Source organism: Amblyomma americanum, chromosome 2 (genome assembly GCF_052857255.1).
Source record: "Amblyomma americanum isolate KBUSLIRL-KWMA chromosome 2, ASM5285725v1, whole genome shotgun sequence".
Classification (NCBI taxonomy): Eukaryota; Metazoa; Arthropoda; class Arachnida; order Ixodida; family Ixodidae; genus Amblyomma; species Amblyomma americanum.
The window spans coordinates 216,301,893-216,324,801 of NC_135498.1; the positions used below are offsets into that span (position 1 = coordinate 216,301,893).

Here is a 22,909-nt window from a genome sequence, read left to right on the forward strand (position 1 = left end):
CAAAGCTTGCATTTCGCGCAGTGGTCCGTACACTATCTGTCTGAATAATGTGTAATGTTATGCTGATATGAACGGCAAACAGTGTTGCTGCTAAGACGCCACGGTAACCAAGAAAAACAGTCTCTTGGTCGCACACTGAGAGCTCCGTTTCGCTCCGGCGGTATTCTTTGCCGCTAATCAAATTCAGCTGCGGGCACCAAGACGCCTCCTGGAAGCTGTCTGCTCCAAGGCCAGGGGTTCGAGAGAAAGGGAACGGTGATAAGCGCCACGTGGTTGGCTCGGCTATCAACAACGCGCCCGGATGAGAGCGAGCGGCGTCCTGTTCCGCTGCGTGTGCCTGCCTCCATTTTGGCTGCAGACGCAGCAGCCTGTGGCCGGAAATGTCGATCGTGCTGCACCACCTGAACGCCAGTCCGCCGTGCAGGTAAGCGATCCTGGGGCCGTAACTGCAACTGTCCTCCTTAATGCGAGATGCGTCTTGTGTTAGGCATGCACACTAAGCGCTCCTTAAAGGAACACGGGGAGAAAATGAAGTCTCGTTCGTCTGAACAAGAGGCGTCGAAGCTGCCACCATATGCGTGCTGTTTAGGCAAGCACGCTGCAATGAATTCAAGGCAGCCAACACGACGGGCTTGCTCGCACTTCCGAACGACTACGTGACCAGTTTCGATCGTGTACGTGCTAGGAGCATCCTATGGCTACATCTGTCGTCACGCATCTTTGTCTTACAAAGAACGCTTTACACGGCGCGTCTGGTGAGCTCCTAGCTTTCAAACTAGCACACTTTTTTTCTAATCAAGCACAACGAAGTTTGCTTGCACTGAAGGTTTTTGTTTACTCTCTTTTGTAAAAGGGCGTTTGCCCGAAATGTCCGATGGCTCGTATTCGAAAAGGTTTGGACAAACCTTATTTCACGATACCATCGCAGACCTTCACTCATTTCGCTTTCATTCATTTATTATATGGGCTTCTTTCCCAAGTTTGGAATCCTATACAAAAAGTCCACATTTTTCCCCGCTCGGGGCTTAAGCCTGCGTGTATATCGAATATACCAGGATATATCGAATTCGAAGGGGCATGTATCGATCATTCGATATAAAAAAAATGGCAACCGATAATATTATCTCTAACCAAGAAGCTACAATGCATTGCACCCACGCTATAACGATGAGGCTCTTGTAGCGACGTGACGCCCGGCGGCGTGTTGGCAGCCCGCTGCTTGCTAAGCTTCGCTATAGGCATGACCTGCTTCGCATCGAAGCTGCAGCGGATAGGGCTTTGGAGCCAGGTAGTACCTATATTGGGAACAGTTGGGAATAAGAATAAATGGAGAATACCTAAATAATCTGCGATTTTCTGATGGCATTGCCTTGCTGAGTCACTCAGGAGGTGAACTGCAAATCATGATCAACGAGTTAGACAGGCAGAGCAGATCGATGGGTCTAAAAATTAACATGCAGAAACCCAAGGTAATGTCCAACAGCCTAGCAAGGGAACAACAGTTCACATTGGCAGCGAGAGCCTAGAAATTGTGACGGAATACGTCTACTTAGGGCAGGTAGTGACAGCTGATCCGGATCATGAGAGGGAGATAACTAGAAGGATAAGAATGGGGTGGAGCGCATATGGCAAATTCTCGCAGATCATGAGTGGCAGTTTACCAATTACCCTCAAGAGTAAAGTGTACAGCAGCTTAATCTTACCGGTACTCACCTACGGGGCAGAAACGTGGAGGCTAACGAAAAGAGTTCAGCTTAAGTTAAGGACAACGCAGCGAGGCATGGAAAGAAAAATGATAGTTGTAACGTTAAGTGACCGGAAGCGGGCAGAGTGGGTGAGGGAACAAACTCGTGTTAATGACATCCTAGTCGAAATCAAGAGAAAAAAATGGGCTTGGGCAGGGCATGTAATGCGAAGGCAAGATAACCGCTGGTCCTTAAGGGTAACGGAGTGGATTCCAAGAGAAAGTAAGCGTAGCAGGGGGCGGCAGAAGGTTAGTATGGCGGATGAGATTAAGAAGTTTGCAGGCAAAGGGGGGATGCAGCTGGCAAAATATAGGGTTAATTGGAGACATGGGAGAGGCCTTTGCGCTGCAGTGGGTGTAGTAAGGTTGATGATGATGATGATGAGTACCTATATTGTAAGCAGGCTCATCCTATTGCCGATACGATATGAATGGAATAATGTCTAAAATTAAGGTATTTCCGCGGCGTCTTCGGCAGCGACGCACGGCAGGCGAGTGCCGTCCCTAGGAGTTTAGTTTGGTTGGATTCACCGCACAATAGTAATGTGGCGTGAAAAACGAGTTAACGGCACCGGTGGCTACCTCCAACACTCTACGTTCACCCTCTCGCGCGGTTTCACAGTCAGCGCTGCCTACAGATTCCCAAGGCTGAACAATTGACCCGTCTCCGTGCACGGAACAGGATAGAAGGGTGCCGTTAGGAAAAGCAGTGGTGCGGTGTGCAGTTCGATATATCCAACTACCGGCGAAATCGGAGTTAGGCATAGGACGCGCCTTTCCTGCACACTTTCACAGGATTTTCAAGCGGATAATCTGTGTGTTCGATGCATGTAGCCAATAATTCGAATTATCCGGGTTCGACGACAGAAGATGAAGGGCATGAAACGATAGCACACAGAAGAAGCAAGTGTTTGCGCTTCATCTTCTACAGGCTATACACCAACTTGCCCCTCAATGTGTTTTGCTGTACTGTTTACGCCGAAATTTATGTAGCCCTGAGATGATGAAGCTTCTGGCTACGTTTCTTGCCCTTTGTTACCGCGGTTAAAATTCGGATGTAGACCATAATTTTGGTGCATCCCACTGGTTCGCATCGTCAGTGGTCCGCGTTGGCGGCGACCAAATTAGCATTCGTGGCCGCCGTCACAACGGTGGAGCCACACGCAGGGCTTGAACCAACGTTTTTAGATAAGGGCAGTTGTGAAACTGCGGTGGCGCTGCGGGCGCTTTGGGATTGGCGCGTCGTCTGCTACTTCCAGCTTGAGGAGCGTCAGCAGACGGTGACTCGCGTGCGTACAGAAACGTATTGATAATTAATACAAACGTAAGTTGCGCCTTCATCTCTTTTTGTAATAATGGAACAAGACGGCTTAGTAGCATTTAAAACCATAACCTTAGCCGGGCATGTTCAACACGCGTTGGAAAACAGCTTATCGCATGCTCATTAGATACGCATTAAAGAAGTAAAGCTACCGTGCTCCCTGTATCATCACTTATAGAAAATTCGTCAACCACCAGGACGATTATATTTTCATCTTGACGCATTAAAACAAAGTGGCAGAAGAAAAAATTAAAAGTGCGCATGCCGCAAGAAAAAATAAATAAAAAGCGTTTGGTGTCTGTAAGCTTTTGCCAGGTCTTATTTACAGACACTCAAATTTTAGTGATCTAATCAATAGAGGAAAGTTTAGTCTACTCTGCACACCCGCATATTACACACGCTATGAACCCAAACTACGGGGGAAGGGGGGGGGGGGGGGGTAAGCGGCACGTCATGTTTTTTGCCGCGTGGAACCGCGGAATGAAGGCTTTAAGTTTCGGCCGAGATCTACAGACAAAAGCTCAACCCCGAGCATCCTGGCCTCTCGTACCGCAGGCGTAGAGCGCCCGTACAGTGAACTAGAACTTTGCAATACGTAGACGAGCGCGGCTTGAAGCAGCCGCGCCCGTCGCAGACGACGCGAGGCGTGAGCCTGCGTAGACAATTATGCAGCAAACTCTCCACGTGACCAAGCGCAGCCAATGGCCGGAGCGGTGGCGAAGAGAAAACCAAGAAAACTAAAGTGGTACTGTCAAAACCCTAGAGATGGCGCTCGCGTCTCTTTCAGATGAAATAGGCAACGGAATTGGGGCCGCATGCCGGGGGCAAGTTTTCCAACTGTCCTTTTCTAAAAAACGTTGGCTTGAACAGCATGTTATCAAGAATGCATTTCGGTCAGTCAGTCGCTGGTCGTCAAAAGAACACCTTCCGCGTGTGCCTTCTCCGAAATCTTCAGCTAACAATCTTCCTCGCATGCAAGAACGTCTCAAATTCAACGTGCAGGCGGTTTTCTTTGCGCAACGCAGTTTGTATACCCTGAGATGACAAAGCTAGTTGGGCGTTGCAGAGCGGTTCGCATCGTCGCCAGACTTGTTGGGATTGTGCTCGAGCTGAAAGAGGTCAACGTGCTGGCCAAAGAACACATGCAAGAGGCTTTCCTCAAGGTGAGTTACTCCATTGTGAACCTCCGATTTCTTTCGGGGCCGCCCTGACGTGCTTCTGCGACAAAGTTATGCATGTAGGCTGCATTCGTGAAATGAAAACACATTTAACGAATTGGCTGCATGAGGCACTGAAATTCCTTTGTTAATAAATGTTTTAAAGAAACAAAAAGACGAATTGTGTTTCATAGTTAGGAACTTGTAACAATCCAAGATCGAAATTGTGAGTAAAAGATGAGGTCGCTAAAAGTCATAGGCAAATTTCGACCACAGCGCACAATAAAAACAACGATCGACAGAATAGACACGTCGAAGCGCTGACTGCAACTCGTTTATTGTCATGCAAAGCGCCTGCAAATACGCAATCCGTCTTATAGGCGCGCGCAGAAAAAACACCGAAAACAAGGCGGTACGCCAAGCTTTTTCTCAATAGCGGCGAAGAAGCTGGTGCGAAACAACGCAACGACAAAAAGCAAAAACAGTACTGCGCTCAGCCGACCAAGTCAACACGCGGACCGGCAGCCTCGAAACAACCACTGCCTAAGAATAGGCGCTCCCTATCACTTACCGACATCGACGGCTTGCTGACGCTGCACGCACTCCTCCAAGTTTTGCAGTACAGCGCTTCTTGCACTCATTCCTTACTTGTGATAATTAATTTTCAGCTGGGACCAATGTTGGTGACTGATGGTCGACGGTGCTGTCTTGAAGTTTCCAGTGGTTCAGTGATCCAGCCACGCGTTGCAGAACGGACACTCTTCTCGCACACTGAGTACCCTGTATTACACTCATTAGACACCTGAGTGGCACTAGCGCCTTTCTGCCTGCCACCAATGCTGGCCAGCCCATTAAGTTTCCGCCTGAGCGAAGCCTCCTCCGCAAGTCCCTCAAAGTCCGCCCTTCATATACGATTGCGTACCCGCCGCGGTGGCTCAGTGGTTAGGGCGCTCGACTACTGATCCGGAGTTCCCGGGTTCGAACCCGACCGCGGCGGCTGCGTTTTTATGGAGGAAAAACGCTAAGGCGCCCGTGTGCTGTGCGATACCAGTGCGCGTTAAAGATCCCCAGGTGGTCGAAATTATTCCGGAGCCCTCCACTACGACACCTCTTCTCCCTTTCTTCTTTCACTCCCTCCTTTATCCCTTCCCATACGGCGCGGTTCAGGTGTCCTACGATATATGAGACAGATACTGCGCCATTTCTTTTCCCCAAAAACCAATTATTATTATTATTATTATTATTATTATTATATACAATTGCCGTCAATTCGAGGAACGTAACCAAACGAAAACGCGCTCGTTACAGCCAATTGAAAGACCCAGTGGCACGCCGGTGTCCATGCGGCTGTTTACCCGGGAGCTCCAAGCGCATTTCACGAGCTCGTTCACTTATTCGCGCTCTTGATTACCGCACACAGTGGAAACACATTGACAACGGAAGCAAAACGCAGTCAGTGCCGCGCCGCGCATTGCCCTAGCCGCAATCGCTATAACTGGCCGTCTCTGGGGCATTTGGGCGCATTCCATTTCATTTGGCCAATGTGGAGCAATAGGCAGTAAAGCAAAGGGCTAATCATCAGCCTCCACATCCAGCCACCGAGACCTCTAATTTGTCGCACAATTTCTTTGCCGAGGCTGTGCTCGCCAGGCGTGTCAACGTCGTGCTCAGTCAATGCCCGAGACGCATTTGTTCGAGGGAGCCTCATGTATGCCACGCCTCTAACGCTCTGCGGTGCAGGACCCAAATGAGAAGGAAATTGATTGTTGCAGAATACGGCTCCTGCTGCTCGTGCCGTCATTTACGCGCGGACCTTTTCGGAACCCACGCATGGGCCACATGTCGACCACTCCAAGACCTTGGCTCTTTGCAGTCTGCCACGTCGTCAGCTAGCCGCCGTTCCTGTATGCACTTTACCACGCTTGTTTTGAACTTAACCCATTCGGACGGCGCCGGGATGCCAAGGAGCCCCGGCAGAGAGCTTAAATGAGAACCAAAGAGGAAAAAAATTGACAATTGGTTTTTGGGGAAAGGAAATGGCGCAGTATCTGTCTCACATATTGGCGTGCACCTGAACGGCGCCGTAAGGGAAGGGGTAAAGGAGGGAGTGAAAGAAGAAAGGAAGAAGTAGGTGCCGTAGTGGAGGGCTCCGGAATAATTTCGACCACCTGGGCATCTTTAACGTGCACTGACATCGCACAGCACACGGGCGCCTTAGCGTTTCGTCTCCATCGAAAAGCGATCGGGTTCGAACCCCGCACTCCGGATCAGTAGCCGAGCGCCCTCACCATCGCGGCGGGTAACCAAGGGGGGCCAAGCTACGGTTTCTGCGTGTGCGCTGCCTGATGAGCGTCCTGCGTAACAGCTCGGCAACTTACCTACCGCTGCGTTCCAAAAACAATGTTTTTTTCCTCCAGATCCGATAAGGCTCCCCGAATGTGTGGCATTTCGAATAAAACTGTGTAGAAATAATGTTTCTGGGCTCAATGTGGCAGTCTATAAGATGAGAAAAGAAATGGAATTGAAACTCTTTCACAGCATCCATAATAGGAGGGCCGTAATTCAACGCCGGGAGTACAATTGTCCGGCCGATTAAAACTTTCAACGAGATCACCTGATTATAGAGACATGGAAATTGAACAGCGCAGCCTGTTAATGGATAGAAATTCTTTTCCAAGTCTCTTTGCTCTGCAGTGGGCGTTGTCAGGATGATGATGATGAATGCCCGTCGGTGGCAGTACCCTGTAGACATTGAATCGATTTTATAACACATTTTAGGTGTTTTGGTTCCTGCTCAACGCATATTGTTTCTATTTGGCACTTTTTAAATTTTGCTTAGGCCGGTTAAATTTTGTTACTACTTCCAATGCTTTGTCGTCTTCTTGCCCGCTGTCTTTTGTCAGACATAACGGTATGTGTGTATAAATAAATAAAAATGAAATAATTATGAGGCTCTCTCTCCGCCCGCGTTGCACACGTTACTTCTGAAATATATTTCAGACTTTTCTTCAGGCCGTTTCTTTGAGCCCTCAATATTGTCACGCATGAATGCGGCAGATCACTGATCACAAGAAACAGCGGCGGGCTTCGACGAACGTCTTCAGATCAAAGCTCCAGATCACTGTCACTTCCACTTCCTCTTTTTGAGGCGGCGCGTGCTTCAGGTCAGCACTAAGCGAACATGCGGAATGCAGTGTCACTGGCCCCTCGGTAAGAAAGAGCATCGTCTCGATGCCTAGCCTGTGTGTTAAAAAAAAGTTCACTGTGGGAAGCATGATGTGCGCGCGAAAGTCCAGCTCTACCGCTACCGCTCGTAGTAACGCTTGAGACGGACAACGTGTACCACATCAGGGTGCAGGGATCGCCGAGACTTCTGAAAGCCGTCAGGAACGACCTCATAGTTGAGGTCTCCAAATGCCCTGTTGTAGGGTCCAAAATACCGGCAGAGGAACTTTACGCTGAGCCCGCGTCGGCGAATGGGAAACCAGACCCACACACGGTCTCCTGATATGTACCGAGCATCACGGCGTTGGAGGTTATAGTGTTGGGCTTCTCGGCATTGCTGGTCGAGAATCCTCACCCTGGCCAGCTGACGAGCCTCTTCAGCGAGGTGCAGGAAGGTGTGAAGATCCGCATTCGGGTCGATGTCGTCCACATGCGGTAACATCGCGTCTAGCATCGTGGTCACGTCGCGCCCGTAAACGAGACGGAACGGTGGCACGTTTGTCGTTTCCTGAACGGCCGTATTGTATGCAAAGGTGACGTATGGGAGCACTTCGTCCCAAGTTTTGTGCTGAACGTCGACATACACTGAGAGCATGTCACCTAGCGTTTTGTTTAATCGTTCCGTTAAACCGTTCGTCTGAGGGTGGTAGGATGTCGTCTTTCGGTGGTCTGACTGTGGCGTAAAATCTGCTGCAGGAGGTCAGCCATGAACGCTGTACCCCTGTGGGTGATTGGATCTCCGGCGGACCGTGAAGCAAAACGATCTGATGGATGAAAAATTTTGCCACGTCAAGGGCTGTGGCGCTTGGCAGAGCTGATGTTTCCGCGTATCGTGTCAGGTAGTCAGTTGCAACGATGATGCACTTGTTTCCCCAATGAGAAAGAGGGAATGGGCCCAGCATGTCCATCCTGATCTGCTGGAAAGGCCGCGATGGTAGTGCTATAGGTTTCAAGAATCCAGCTGGTTTTGTTGAGGGCACTTTGCGACGCTGACAGCCTCGGCACGTTCTGACGCAGTCAGGTATATTTTCAGTGAGCGGGGGAGGGGGGGAGACGCAAAAATGAGACGCAGAACAGGAATGCCTGCCTGGCATGACAAGTTTCGGCTCACAGAGGCCAAGTGAAATTTGCTCTTTTCATGTCACTGGAACTTCTCGATAGCTTTTTTCCAATTGTTAAAACCAACCTTAACAAAAGCTGGTTCCATACTTCCAGCACTGTCCCCTCTTTCAGCGAAATGTCGACGGCACGCATGTCACAAGACTACATCGCTCTTGCTTTCATAAAAAAGCCAAGGAAATCGCAAAAACCAATCACGTTGGCACGATCTACCGCCTCGGTTTCTGGAGAACCTGTAGGTTTCGGCTGGAAGTGACCGACAGTCGTACAGCGCTGACTCGTCCTCCCTCGATCTGTTTCTTCAATTCGTGAAGGCAAGCGAAAGCACATTGCTTGTTTAATCAAATTTTATTCCTCCTGCGGTTAGACGTGAAGGCCCCGGTGTTGGAGCTTCTACAAATGAAATCAGAGACGTATGGTCACATTTTGCTTTTCACATCGGGCTCCTTCTCGAATTTTCAGTGAATGGTTTTTAAAACATGCGAAATCAAGTTTCCTCAACATTTTCTTGAATCAATATATAACAAGGTATTATTATTAGCATAGCAGATAGGTGAGTTTTCTTTTGGTTCGAAACACTGAAAATGCTTACCTGCGAAGCAGTCTGCGGATGGTAGGGACAGCATGGAATGATGGGTAGAGTCATCGCCGATTGGTTGAACACCGACGGCGTTCGTGCTGTCAGGACGGGCTGAACTGATGGATGGATGGATGGATGGATGGATGGATGGATGGATGGATGGATGGATGGATGGATGGATGGATGGATGGATGGATGGATGGATGGATGGATGGATGGATGGATGGATGGATGGATGGATGGATGGATGGATGGATGGATGGATGGATGGATGGATGGATGGATGGATGGATGGATGGATGGATGGATGGATGGATGGATGGATGGATGGATGGATGGATGGATGGATGGATGGATGGATGGATGGATGGATGGATGGATGGATGGATGGATGGATGGATGGATGGATGGATGGATGGATGGATGGATGGATGGATGGATGGATGGATGGATGGATGGATGGATGGATGGATGGATGGATGGATGGATGGATGGATGGATGGATGGATGGATGGATGGATGGATGGATGGATGGATGGATGGATGGATGGATGGATGGATGGATGGATGGATGGATGGATGGATGGATGGATGGATGGATGGATGGATGGATGGATGGATGGATGGATGGATGGATGGATGGATGGATGGATGGATGGATGGATGGATGGATGGATGGATGGATGGATGGATGGATGGATGGATGGATGGATGGATGGATGGATGGATGGATGGATGGATGGATGGATGGATGGATGGATGGATGGATGGATGGATGGATGGATGGATGGATGGATGGATGGATGGATGGATGGATGGATGGATGGATGGATGGATGGATGGATGGATGGATGGATGGATGGATGGATGGATGGATGGATGGATGGATGGATGGATGGATGGATGGATGGATGGATGGATGGATGGATGGATGGATGGATGGATGGATGGATGGATGGATGGATGGATGGATGGATGGATGGATGGATGGATGGATGGATGGATGGATGGATGGATGGATGGATGGATGGATGGATGGATGGATGGATGGATGGATGGATGGATGGATGGATGGATGGATGGATGGATGGATGGATGGATGGATGGATGGATGGATGGATGGATGGATGGATGGATGGATGGATGGATGGATGGATGGATGGATGGATGGATGGATGGATGGATGGATGGATGGATGGATGGATGGATGGATGGATGGATGGATGGATGGATGGATGGATGGATGGATGGATGGATGGATGGATGGATGGATGGATGGATGGATGGATACGGCTGAACCCTTTAAATCGGGCGGCGGCTCAAGCCACCTAGCCATGACTTGTGAAATTTTACTCTTCTCTTGATTTTAGCCACCAATCAGATAACATTCGCTTGGTTACTTCTACCCGCTTAAAATCTACTTTTCCTTCACTGTCCTTAAACCCCAATGCCTTGGATAAATCAGCCCCGCTGCTTTCCACTGTAGAGTGAAGCCCTTTACAGAAAAGTATCGAGTGTTCATCCGTTTCCTCCTGATTTCTGCAGAAAAAGCGCCATCTGGTAGCGACCGGGAAAAGCGAAAAAGCAAAGAGTGTGGTTGAACGGATGCATTGACACAAATGGAAGTCGGGATGAAGTACTAAGAACTGCAAGATATCGTACCTTAAAATTCTCCTCTTCTTAGGCATGTACGTACGCTTTGGAGCCGGTATGAAGAAACTGTTTATCTTTTTTTGGGAGCCAGACATTACGTGTAAGGCTGGAATTAATGCACTAGCGAATACAAGTGACGCGGAAACACCGCTTCAATGCATTCACGAACACTCCGCGAAAGCATACCACCAATACCAGGCTGACATGCTACCTACACGTGCACCCGTCTGGCCCTGTTTGGCGTCTGGCCTGACTCGAGATGGTGACGAGGAGGCGCTCACTACTTGCCGTGTTTACGACTTAAAAAAAAGTTTCTTTATGCTTATATATTTGAGTCAAGTTTTCTTTGCTTATTTTCTGCACTTTTATTTATGCACCTCTGGAAATGGTGGCGATCAACAATGCTGACTTAGCTGACGCACGTGACTACGACCCCGAGGGAACGGCATTTTGGGTATAATACCCCGGGCACAGCCGAGCCTGCACAAATTTATATGCCAGTCTTGTAGGCATGAAAAGAACAGCCCTAAAACTCAAAAGTTTGTTGGCCATTATGCCGGTTGTTGAATCATACTACTAAAGCGCTTACATAGCTATCCGCGAAACCCAGCGTTTGTTTCAAGAGTATTTTAACTCTATGGTTTCAGTTGGTTGAACTGCTCACTCCGCGAAACATGGGTTGGGGGGGGGGAGGGGGGCAAAAAACGGCATTTGAGCGTGACTAATCAGTCAAAATTATATAAAAGCACTCGCAAATTGTTGAGAAATTAATCGAGCACGCACAAAAAGCTCTTTTTTTATGTAAGGAGTGGTGTTAGGCCATGTAAAAAAACCGGATGCGAAAGAACTTGTAGTTCCAGTTAGAGTCGCATCAAGCCAAATCAATCTCCTTCGCTGGCTTATGCTAGGCACCATACTTCCGCTGATGATCTTTCCCATGAATGGGAAAAACGTGACTTTTCCACCAGCGCAACGGCTCCAGTTCATTTTACCAGCGCGAACCGCTGCAGCCGTTGTCTTGGGCGCTTCCGTGGCTGTCAGTGCATCATCATGATTCGTGCGCATGCAGTGCAGAGTAATACGTTTACCTTTGTGTTCACCACGAAACCTCGGGTACGTTTTGGTTGTTCGGCGTGCACCATGAATCCTTCGCACAGCGGCGGTAGAGGCGTTGTTGGTGAGGCAGCAGTGACAGTAGTGCTAAGCGTTGTGTGTTCGATCATGATGGTACAAATAGAAATGTCTTTACAGACACGAAAAAATGCAGGGAGGAAGCGGTACCGGCCAACTCTGTCTCTTGCTTTGCAGCGGACGGCGCGGTTTTCGGCGAGCTGGCTTTGTGAACCATCACTTGGTCAGAGCGTCACAGCTGCTGATTGCAGTTGCCGGATTTGATACGCAGATAAGCCGGCACAACGTGGACACCGATGCAGTGCTGCATGTTAGGTGAAAAAAATTATCACTGTGGCATATGGTAGTATGTGCATTGAGAATACCTGATTATGATGTATGAGATAACTTTACATTTTCATGTTCCTACTCGGCGGTTTCGCTATAGCTGTGGCGTTAGGCTGCTGAGCCCAAGGATGTTGGATCGAGTCCCTGCCGTGGTGGCCGCATCTCGATGGAGAGCAAGTGCAAAAGCGCTCAAGGGCTGTGCGTTGTATGCGCACATTGTACCCATTTGACCAAGATTAATACCGAGTTCTTCGCTATGGCGTCTCTTATAGCACATGCGCAGCTTTGAGTCACAATACCTGCCTTTGAGACTTAAACATGGATATGTGCGAAAGTTCCCAACTGGTTTAGGAACAATTCCCAGTTGATTCCAGCTGTAACCAAATGGAAACCATTTTGAGCAGTTAAGATTTTCCCCTCTGGAATTCGACTAATCACATTTTAAAGGCGAAGTGTGCTTTTGTTTCATTCTGGAAATTTATTGTATGGCTAATAAGGTTTCATATACATACGTAAACTTACGGCCTGTGTACAGCTGTGGTCCAAGGAGGGGGCTGAGTCGGGCTGGTTGGTTCATGTGGAACGGTACGACGAAACAGCGCTGACGGACGGGACAGAAGAGGAGACAGACACATGCGCTGGTGTCCGTCTCCTCTTCCGTCCCGTCCGTCAGCGCTGTTTCGTCGTACCGTTCAGCTGTGGTTAATAGTCATCTGACTATATGGTTTACTTCTAAGTCTTGAATTGAACATCTCCAAAGACCAAAATAAATGGTGAGGGCGAGGGTCTTCTTCACATTGCTTCAATTCCCCCACCACACGCTCAAACACGAACCATTTCATGTGGACTGTCAATGGTTTTTAAACGGGATATCTGAGCTCAATATTTCCAGTGGCCAATAGACACACCTTATGTTATTTGCACGCACTGCAAATTTACAATGTTGCTGAAATATGAATTGTGTTCCGACAAAGAATATATTTGGCTGAATATAAGACGGAGCCATGGCAATAAAGAAAACAAGTACCATGGGTTCTCGGTTCCATACTAGTCCACCGCTGTGGTTAATGATGGCCTGCAGCGCTGTCAGTACTTGCACTTAACCTGCATGTCTAACGAATTTTCTAATTCAAAAGGAGCAAGACTAAGCAGGCATACTCAACTATAATAATAATGTAAGCCCAGATAGAGCGGTACATAACCGAATAAGCCCCCAAAAAGGCTGGAACTATCCACGGAGGTTGACAAACGGCGCCGGCCTTCCTTGATCGCGGTACAAGCTTCCGCCAAGCTCCCTAAAGGTCGACTCCCCAGGCCCTTCCCAAGCGCTTCTTTATATATAGCCACTGGAATGGACCACTTTTGCAGTAAAGCCCTGCGCATGCGCAAGCCTCCTCGTCCGGCAGTTTTGACGACTGAATTTTTAATAGGAGAGAAGTTCGCTGAACGTGCTTTTCCACGACGTCCCCTCGATGCGACAAACTACTACAAAATAATGGACCATTTGGAAAAATCTAAGTCAGCTTTCCGCAAGGCTTGTTTTCAAACCAAAAGTTTTCGTTCCGAGACGACACTCTCGCATTCTTTGTGCTGTCGGGTTCCCCCTTCTGAGTAACTTTTGGAATATCGCCATTTGACTTCAAGATGACCCCGAGAGAGGGGGACCGCTGTCAACCTCCTGTAGCACCGCAGTAGAGGTTAGGCAGGAAATGCAAAGAAATCGGTTTTGCTTCCGTGACGGCAGGAGTGGGCTACCTCATACCCTGCTCATACTAAACTTTCTTAGAATTTTCTGCTCAACAAATTAGACTGACCCCGCACCGTTGCGCAAACTTCTTCCCTTCACCCCTCCGTATCCCTGGCCCGAAGAATGAACAGCCGAACAGCCCACCATGCCACTTCGCGACGACTAAGACTGGTCTCCCCCTTTTCGTGCGCCACGCTGAGTGATTACACATCCGACTCACAAAGACGACGGTGATTGGGACTCCCGGAAAACTTCCCTTAGCATACGTTAATGGACTTCGCCACTTTTTAACAAAGGAAAAGCGAAGCCAGCTCCCTGCTTCTGCTGCTACTGCGAATTAGTACCTGCGCCAGACTGTTTTTATTGTTAAAATTGCCGTTCTATGAAAACCAAAATGAGGGCTAGCACTCTATTCATGCCTGTTCCAGAGACTTGGGGATGTCTTCAACTTGTAGTTTCCTACTTGGACGTCATGGGAACGCGGAGGTCGTAAGTTAGGTTAGAGCAAAAAAAAAATTAAAGAAGGCGGGAATTCAGGTGGGGGAGAGGCTGAGCCCCTTCATGAGAATACGTGGGGCTCTGCCCCCCCTCCCACCCCACCCCCTGTTCCGGCGTCCCTGGACGTAGTGCGCAACGTCCGACTGAAGGCGGGGCCAGTACTTCTCTGATCCTTGCAAGCGTGCGGGCTGCACCCAAATCTCCAGAAGTCGGTTCGTCGTGTGAAGCTTGAAGGATTTCGTCACGTAGGCTCGTCGGTATGACAATAAGGTATTGCTGATTGTTTGCGGCGAAATTTTTCTTCACGAGGACACCATGGCGAACGCAGAGTGACGCTACCGAGCGCTTCGGAGCAGCCGGGCGGGTACCCTTAAGCAACTCCATGAGGGGTCGAAGTTCCGGGTCGGCGTATTGTTTTTCAGCGATGCTCGTTGCACTGATCGCATTTAAAGGGGCTGCGAAACACCGCTTGAACGGATGTCGGTTACACTTCAGATGGATTCTGTATGTCGCACAGATGCTGACTCAAAAAGAATTACGAGAATCGATGGATAGGAACGGGAGTTATTCAATGAAGAAATTTCAAAATACAAGCAAACAAAATGCTGCCCTCAACTCTATTTTCGCGCAGCTTCCCATTCCCACTTCACTCTCCCAATGACGACACACTGTGCGACCCATCAAAACAGCCTATCTTAGCACGTGGCGGAAGTTTACACTCCGTGGTTGCCTGTTCTCTGTAACTCGTTCATGCCAAGGCTGGCAGCGCCGTTTGCATGGTTACAACAACCATGTGAACGCCCAGCTGACCCAGCGATGCTTCATCGTCAGCACGACGGCGCAGAAGGGAACACTGATCAGTGACGTTCCCTTACTTATGGATCCGAACTCGAGCGCGAGATACTGCGACGTTGTGACAGCCTGCGCAAGATATCAGACACATTTAGCATAGCGCGTACCGCTACTGCTTACCGCCAACCATCGCCCCTAGCGCGCTGGTTGGTCACGGCGAGCAAGGAGCGCGCGCTGTCGACTATTGTTCCTGTATATGCTCCCTGCGGGAGCATCTATAGGAACACTACTGTCGACGGGAACGTGGCGCCGGTGATCCTCCACAAGCTGACGATGAGCACTGTCTGCTAAATGTGAACTGAACGCATCATTCCTTGGGACCGAAACGAACGCTTATAGAGTGGAATGGCTCGATCAAATCAACTCTGCAAAGCCGCTCTCAGATACATAGAGAGTACCCATAAGTGTTAGGGCTAGGTCGTAGGATGTTTACAGAGAGGCGCAACGTCCGTCGATGCAAAAAGTAGCCAGAGTCTCTACTGCTGTATTTTTGTTTTACTTGCTTTACAGTGCTTTTATCTAGGGCAAACAAGTTGGTTTTGTTAATGTAATACAGAACACAAAAACTTGACAAAACGTATCTCTAGTAATTGACACAATTTGCAGTATATTTACTCTTTGTCCAATCATAAAGCTCGCCCTCCGTGATGTCATATCCGATGCTAAGAACCGCCACTGTATGGTGACACCGTCAGCGCCATGAATTTGTTTTTGCGAGCTAATTAAAATATTAAGAACAGGTGTATTCGTGGTACGACCGATGCTAATAGCATCACTATAACTCCTTCTATGCAACCAACGGGCAAAACAATGCACTGAAAATGTGTTTCGGGGCTCCTTTAAGGTGATGTCGTCGCCGCAGTTACCGTCCTCCGTTGGGGATTCGACCGGGGCGCGCGATAGGCAATCGGCGTCCCTGTGCTTCCGGCCGGACTTGTGCGCCACGGTTGTGTCGTATTCTTGGAGGCGCAGACTCCATCTGACAAGGCGGGCTGACGGATCTTTGAGGGTCGCGAGCCAACACAAGGCATGGTGGTCCGTAACTGCAGTAAAACATTTTATAAAGGTAGGGTCGAAATTTCGATGTCACCCACACTATCGCTAGCCCGCCGCGGTGGCTCAGTGGTTAGGGCGCTCGACTACTGATCCGGAGTTCCCGGGTTCGAACCCGACCGCGGCGGCTGCGTTTTTATGGAGGAAAAACGCTAAGGCGCCCGTGTGCTGTGCGATGTCAGTGCACGTTAAAGATCCCCAGGTGGTCGAAATTATTCCGGAGCCCTCCACTACGGCACCTATTCTTCCTTTCTTCTTTCACTCCCTCCTTTATCCCTTCCCTTACGGCGCGGTTCAGGTGTCCAACGATATATGAGACAGATACTGCGCCATTTACTTTCCCCAAAAAAACCAATTATTATTATTACACTATCGCTAGACACTCTTACTCAGTTGCTGAGTAGTTAGCTTCAGCGCGAGACAAACAGCGGCTGGCGTAAGCGATGACTAGTTCTCGACTGTTGTGGATTTGAACCAGAATGGCACCCAGGCCTACGTTGCTTCGTCCGTATCAGCCTTTTCGTCGAAGTGAGCCAGAACTGGAGGTGCTTGCAGGTGGCGTTGAATAGTTTCAAATGCTTGTGCTTGAGGGGCGTCCCACGTGAAAGGCGTTTCTGCCCTCGTCAAACGCGTCAGGGGCTCAGCAATTCGAGCGAAATCTTTCACAAAGCGATGGTAGTAGGCACATAATCCTAGAAAGCGGCGGACTGCCTTTTGGTCCTGCGGTGGAGGGAAATTGGCAATAGTTTTGGTTTTGTCTGGGTCCGGCCGAACTCCCTCGTAACTGGCGACGTGACCCAATAACTGTAGCTCAGTGTAAGCAAAGTCGCATTTCTCATTTTTTAACGTTAGCCCATAAGACTTTATGGCTTGGAGCACAACTTCGAGGCGCCGAAGGTGCTCCTCGAACGTTGGGGCGAACACAACAACGCCATCAAGGTAGACGAAGCATGTCTTCCACTAAAGGTCGGCCAGAACTGTGTCCATCAACCGTTGGAACGTTGCGGGTGCAGAGCACAAACCAAATGGCATTGCCTTAAACTCATAGAGCCCGTCCGGAGTAATAAATGCTGTTTTTTCTCGGTCCCATTCATCTACCTCGATTTGCCAATATCCGGATTTCAGGTCCATGAATGAGAAATATTTTGCATAGCAGAGGCCATCGAGACCATCGTTCATTCGAGGAAGGGGATAAACATCTTTTTTATTTACTTTGTTTAGGCGACGGTAGTCAACACAAAACCGCAGTGTACCATCTTTTTTCTTCACAAGGACGACAGGTGCCGCCCAGGGACTACGGGAGGGCTGAATGACTTCGTCTCGAAGCATCTCATTAATTTGACGGCTGATTTCGGCGCGTTTAGTGGAAGACACACGGTAAGGTGACTGTCGGAGAGGGGTGCACGGCGCCATCCGTAATTATCCGATGCTTGGCCAAGTGTGTTCTTGTGATCAGCGATCTCCCGCATTCACGCGTGAATATTCTGAAGCAACTGTGCGACTAAAACATTGCCCTTTCTGAAAACAGTAGTGGCGAACTTACGGGGAGAGAGCCAAGCTAACAGGATTGCATTCTGCTGCCACTGAAACCTTTATTATTTGATAGAGCATGCTCAGCCCCAAGTATAATGCCCATCATTTCTGCACTCTACTTGCCTTTACGGCGAATGTGTTGCCGAATTAAAATTATAAAAACTTTGCGCGCCGTTAGGACTAAAACAAATTCTTACATGGCCTCATTTTAAGTGACCTCGTTTAACATTTTTTATTCTCTGCTGCTTGAATAGTAATTCTTTAATAAAGATAGATAGATAAAGAGGAGGAGGGAAAGGCAGGGATGTTAACCAGAAAGGGGTTCCGGTTGGCTACCCCGCACTGGAGAGGAGGGATTAGGGGACGAAAAGGAGGAAGAGAGAAGGGAAAAAAGGCATAACACACACACGCACAACGCTGTCACAATTTGTCACTCAATCCAGTCGCTCTCAAGTAGGCAAAGAGTGCCTTGTATGCCTTGAGGGCAGTGGACTGCTGTGGCCACGGATCGAGGATCTTTTGCTCTATTAATGGGCGAGGATCGAGGCGGTCCAGGGCACAACACAGTGTATGTCTTGCACTCGCAAATGCAGGGCACTCACAGAGAAGATGAGCGATGGTCTCTTCTCAACCACAGCTCTCACAGGCAGGGCTGTCGGCCATCCCCATCCGGAAAGCATCATCATCATCATCAGCCTTACTACACCCACTGCAGGGCAAAGGCCTCTCCCATGTCTCTCCAATTAACCCTATCCTTTGCCAGCTGCATTCATCATTTGCCTGCAAACTTCTTAATCTCATCCGCCCACCTAACCACCTGCCGCCCCCTGCTACGCTTACTTTCTCTTGGAACCCACTCCGTTACCCTTAAGGACCAGCGGTTATCTTGCCTTCGCATTACATGTGCCCTGCCCAAGCCCATTTCTTCCTCTTGATTTCGACTAGGATGTCATTAACCCGTGTTTGTTCCCTCACCCACTCTGCCCGCTTCCGATCCCTTAACGTTACACCTATCATTTTTCTTTCCATGGCTCGCTGCGTTGTCCTTAACTTAAGCTGAACTCTTTTCGTTAGCCTCCACGTTTCTGCCCCGTAGGTGAGTACCGGTAAGATTATGCTGTTGTACACTTTCCTCTTGAGGGAAATTGGTAAACTGCCACTCATTATCTGCGAGAATTTGCCATATGCGCTCCACCCCATTCTTATCCTTCTAGTTATCTCTCTTGATCTTGAGAAAACGAAGCAGCACGAAAAAACGGGGACGAAAAAGACACACATACGACAGGTCGTATGTGTGTCTTTTTCGTCCCCGTTTTTTCGTGCTGCTTCGTTTTCTCAAGATGGATGATTACCAACAGGCCCAAACTTCGGTGCTTTTGCTAGTTATCTCCCTCTCATGATCCGGATGAGCTGTCACTACCTGCCCTAAGTAGACGTATTCCGTCACAATTTCTAGGCTCTCGCTGCCAATTGTGAACTGTTGTTCCCTTGCTAGGCTGTTGAACATTACCTTGGTTTTCTGCATGTTAATTTTTAGACCCATCGATCTGCTCTGCCTGTCTAACTCATTGATCATGATTTGCAGTTCACCTCGTGAGTGACTCAGCAAGGCAATGTCATCAGCAAATCGCAGATTATTTAGGTATTCTCCATTTATTCTTATTCCTAACTGTTCCCAATTCAGGCCTCGAAATACCTCCTGTAAACATGCGGTGAACAGCATTGGCGAGATCGTGTCTCCTTGCCTGACGCCCTTCCTTATTGGAATTTTATTGCTGACTTTATGGAGGACTATAGTAGCTCTGCAGTTGCTATATATATCTTCCAGTATTTTGACATAAGGCTCTTCTACCCCCTGATTACGCAATGCCTGTATGACTGCTGAGGTTTCCACTGAGTCGAATGCTTTCTCGTAATCAATGAAAGCTTTATATAGAGGTTGGTTATATTCTGCGCATTTCTCTATCACCTGATTGATAGTGTGAATATGATCTATTGTGGAATATCCTTTACGAAAGCCTGCCTGATCATTTGGTTGATTAAAGTCTAACGTTGCCCTGACTCTATTAGCGATTACCTTAGTAAATACTTTGTAGGCAACGAATAGTAAGCTGATCGGCCTGTAATTTTTCAAGTCCTTGGAGTCTCCCTTCTTATGAATTAAGATAATGTTTGCATTCTTCCAAGCTTCTGGTACAGTCGAGGTCATAAGGCATTGCGTATACAGGGTGGCTAGTTTTTCTAGCACGATGTCCCCTCCATACTTTAACAGATCTGCTGTTACCTGATCCTCCCCAGCTGCTTTTCCCCTTTTCATTGCTTCTAAGGCTTTCTTTACTTCATCTTTCGTTACTGGCGGGATGACGCATTGCTGTGCGCTGCTGTCTTTCTCATTAACTCTCTGATTACATTGGCTACTGTACAGGGTCTGTGTAGAACTCTTCGGCTACGTTAACTATCTTATGCATATTGCTAATGACATTACCCTGCTTGTCTCTTAATGCATACATCTGGTTTTTACCTATGCCTAGTTTCCTCTTCACTGTTTTTAGGCTACTTCCGTTCTTTATAGCATGCTCGATACTCTCCATATTAAACTTCTTTATGTCGGCTACCTTGCGCTTATTTATTAACTTTGATAGCTCCATTAGTTCTGGGTTAGATGCCCTCATGTTTTGGCGCTTCTTAATCGGATCTTTCGTCACCTGAGATAGCTTCCCGGTATCCTTTCGAACTGTCTTACCGGCTACTTCTACTGCGCACTCCGTAATTATTGATGTCAGATTATCGTGCATTGAATGAACATCAAGACCATCTTCCTCAGTTAAAGCCGAATATCGGTTTTGCAGCGCTATCCTAAACTCCTGTGCTTTCCCTCTTACGGCTAACTCGTTAATGGTCTTCCTCTTCACTAGCTTCTTCCGTTCCCTCTTCAAGTCTAAGCTAATTCTAGACCTTACCATTCTGTGGTCGCTACAACGCACCTTTCCGAGGACGGCCACATCCTGAATGATGCCAGGTTTAGCGCATAGTATGAAGTCGATTTCATTTTTAATCTCACCATTGGGGCTCTTCCAGGTCCACTTCCTGTTTTCTCGTTTGCGGAAGAAGGTATTCATGATCCGTAAATTATTTCTATTTGCGAATTCGACTAATAACTCTCCCCTGCTATTTCTAGAGCCTATCCCATAGTCACCTACCGCGTGGTCATCAGCCTGCTTCTTGCCCACCTTCGCATTGAAGTCGCCCATCAGTACAGTGTACTGCGATTTTACTTTATTCATTGCTGATTCTACGTCCTCATAGAAACTTTCAACGGTCTGGTCATCATGGCTGGATGGGGTGCGTAGGCCTGCACCACTTTCAGCTTGTACCTCCTATTCAGCCTAATTACTATAGCTGCTACGCTCTCGTTAATACTGTAGAACTCCTCTACGTTGCCAGCTATATCCTTATTAATGAGGAATCCCACACCTAGTTCTCGTCTATCCTCTAACCCGCGATAGCGGGTTATCCTCTAACACATATCCTCTAACACGGTATGTGTCCGTCCTTTAGTGCTGTATACGCCTCACCTGTCCTCCTAACTTCAATAAGCCCTATCACATCCCATTTAATTCCCGCTACTTTCTCAAACAGCACTGCTAGGCTAGCCTCACTAGCTAAAGTTCTAGCGTTAAACGTTGCCAGGTTCAGATTCCAATGTCGGCCTGTCCGGAGCCAGAGATTCTTAGCACCCTCCGCTGCGTCACATGTCTGACCGCCGCCGTGGTCAGTTGCTCTGCAGCCGCTGGGGACTGAGGGCCGAGGGTTAATTGGTTTGATCATAGAAGGTTGTGGCCAAGTACTACACCAGGGTGGCCAAATCCTGCTCTGGTGAGAGAGTGCGTTGTCGGTTCTGGTTACCGAGATAAGGCCGCACTCCAGGCCTGGTTATGCAATTCCATCGACACGCGGTTTTTTTTTTAACCCGGTGGAGAATTGCGCGGCACCAGGATTTGGGCCCCGGTCCTCTTGCACGCGAGGCGGATGTTCTACCTCTACGCCATCACTGCACCATCGCTGCACCGGAAAGCATAGTAATTGGTAAATGCAACACCGATCCATAAACGGCATAACAGTGTTGCGTCGCGACGTTCTAAGTTACGTGGAAGACGAAGGCGCAGTTCAGGGTCCAGTGCCTTGAGGCGGGGGTTGCAAAACTCTCCCGTGTTCCACGCTGAAAGTGTGAGCTCCAGCGCCGAAGGGCGAAGTCCACACGCAGCGTCAGGTCTCGATATTGGGATCCTCACTGGAAGTCCGTCGTTGTGAGCAGAACGCGCAGCCGCATCGGCCTGGTGATTACCGTTAATACCGCAGTGTCCTGGCAGCCATTGAAAAATGATGTCATGACCTTTGGAAACGGTGCCGTGGTACAGTAGACGGATCTCAGCAACAAGTTGCTCCTGCGACCCGCGGCGTAGCGCAGCTTGCAGGGCTTGAAGGGCTGCTTTAGAGTCGGTGAAAGCCGTCCAGTCATGTGGAGGTTCTTGACTGATGAACTCTACCGCAGCCCGTAAGGCTGCGAGTTCCGCATCAGTTGAAGATGTTGGATAGGTCGTCTTCACTTTCATGAAGATGGATCTGGCCGGTATCACCACCGACTCCGCAGAACTGGTCGAGTGAACTGATCCATCTGTGTAAATATGTGTGCGGTGACTGTGGTAAGAATGCAGGTGATTCAATGTCAGTTGTTTGAGAGCGGGCAGTGATACACCAGCTTTCTTTGTAATGTCAGGAATATAGAGGTGAACCGAGGTTCATGAAGACTCCATAAGGGTGAGCTCGGTCTTGACACAGGGGTGAACTGCGATGGAAGATATGCGCGATGGGCTTCAATGACTTTGGCGAATGAAGTACGCGGCCTAATTATTGGGAGTGTTGCGAGGTGATGACAGGAAACCCGTGTGAGGTGCCGAATATGTGTTCT

At 48.7% G+C, this 22,909-nt stretch overlaps 1 protein-coding gene across 7 annotated transcripts in view; it reads left to right on the plus strand.

Moving 5' to 3' along the window:
• Nucleotides 1-298: 298 nt before the first annotated feature.
• Nucleotides 299-22,909, plus strand: part of LOC144122148 (glutathione S-transferase 1-like) — a 96,601-nt gene continuing 73,990 nt past the window's right edge. For 2 of the 7 annotated variants that reach the window (XM_077655715.1, XM_077655712.1), the window contains exons 1-2: nucleotides 309-424; nucleotides 4,132-4,228. In XM_077655715.1, the coding sequence (XP_077511841.1) occupies nucleotides 381-424; nucleotides 4,132-4,228 (141 nt within the window). In that variant the 5' untranslated portion in view covers nucleotides 309-380. Of the gene's footprint in view, nucleotides 425-4,090; nucleotides 4,229-12,107; nucleotides 12,246-22,909 lie in introns of all 7 variants that reach the window. The other 5 variants (XM_077655716.1, XM_077655714.1, XM_077655717.1 and 2 more) reach the window with 4 other exon arrangements.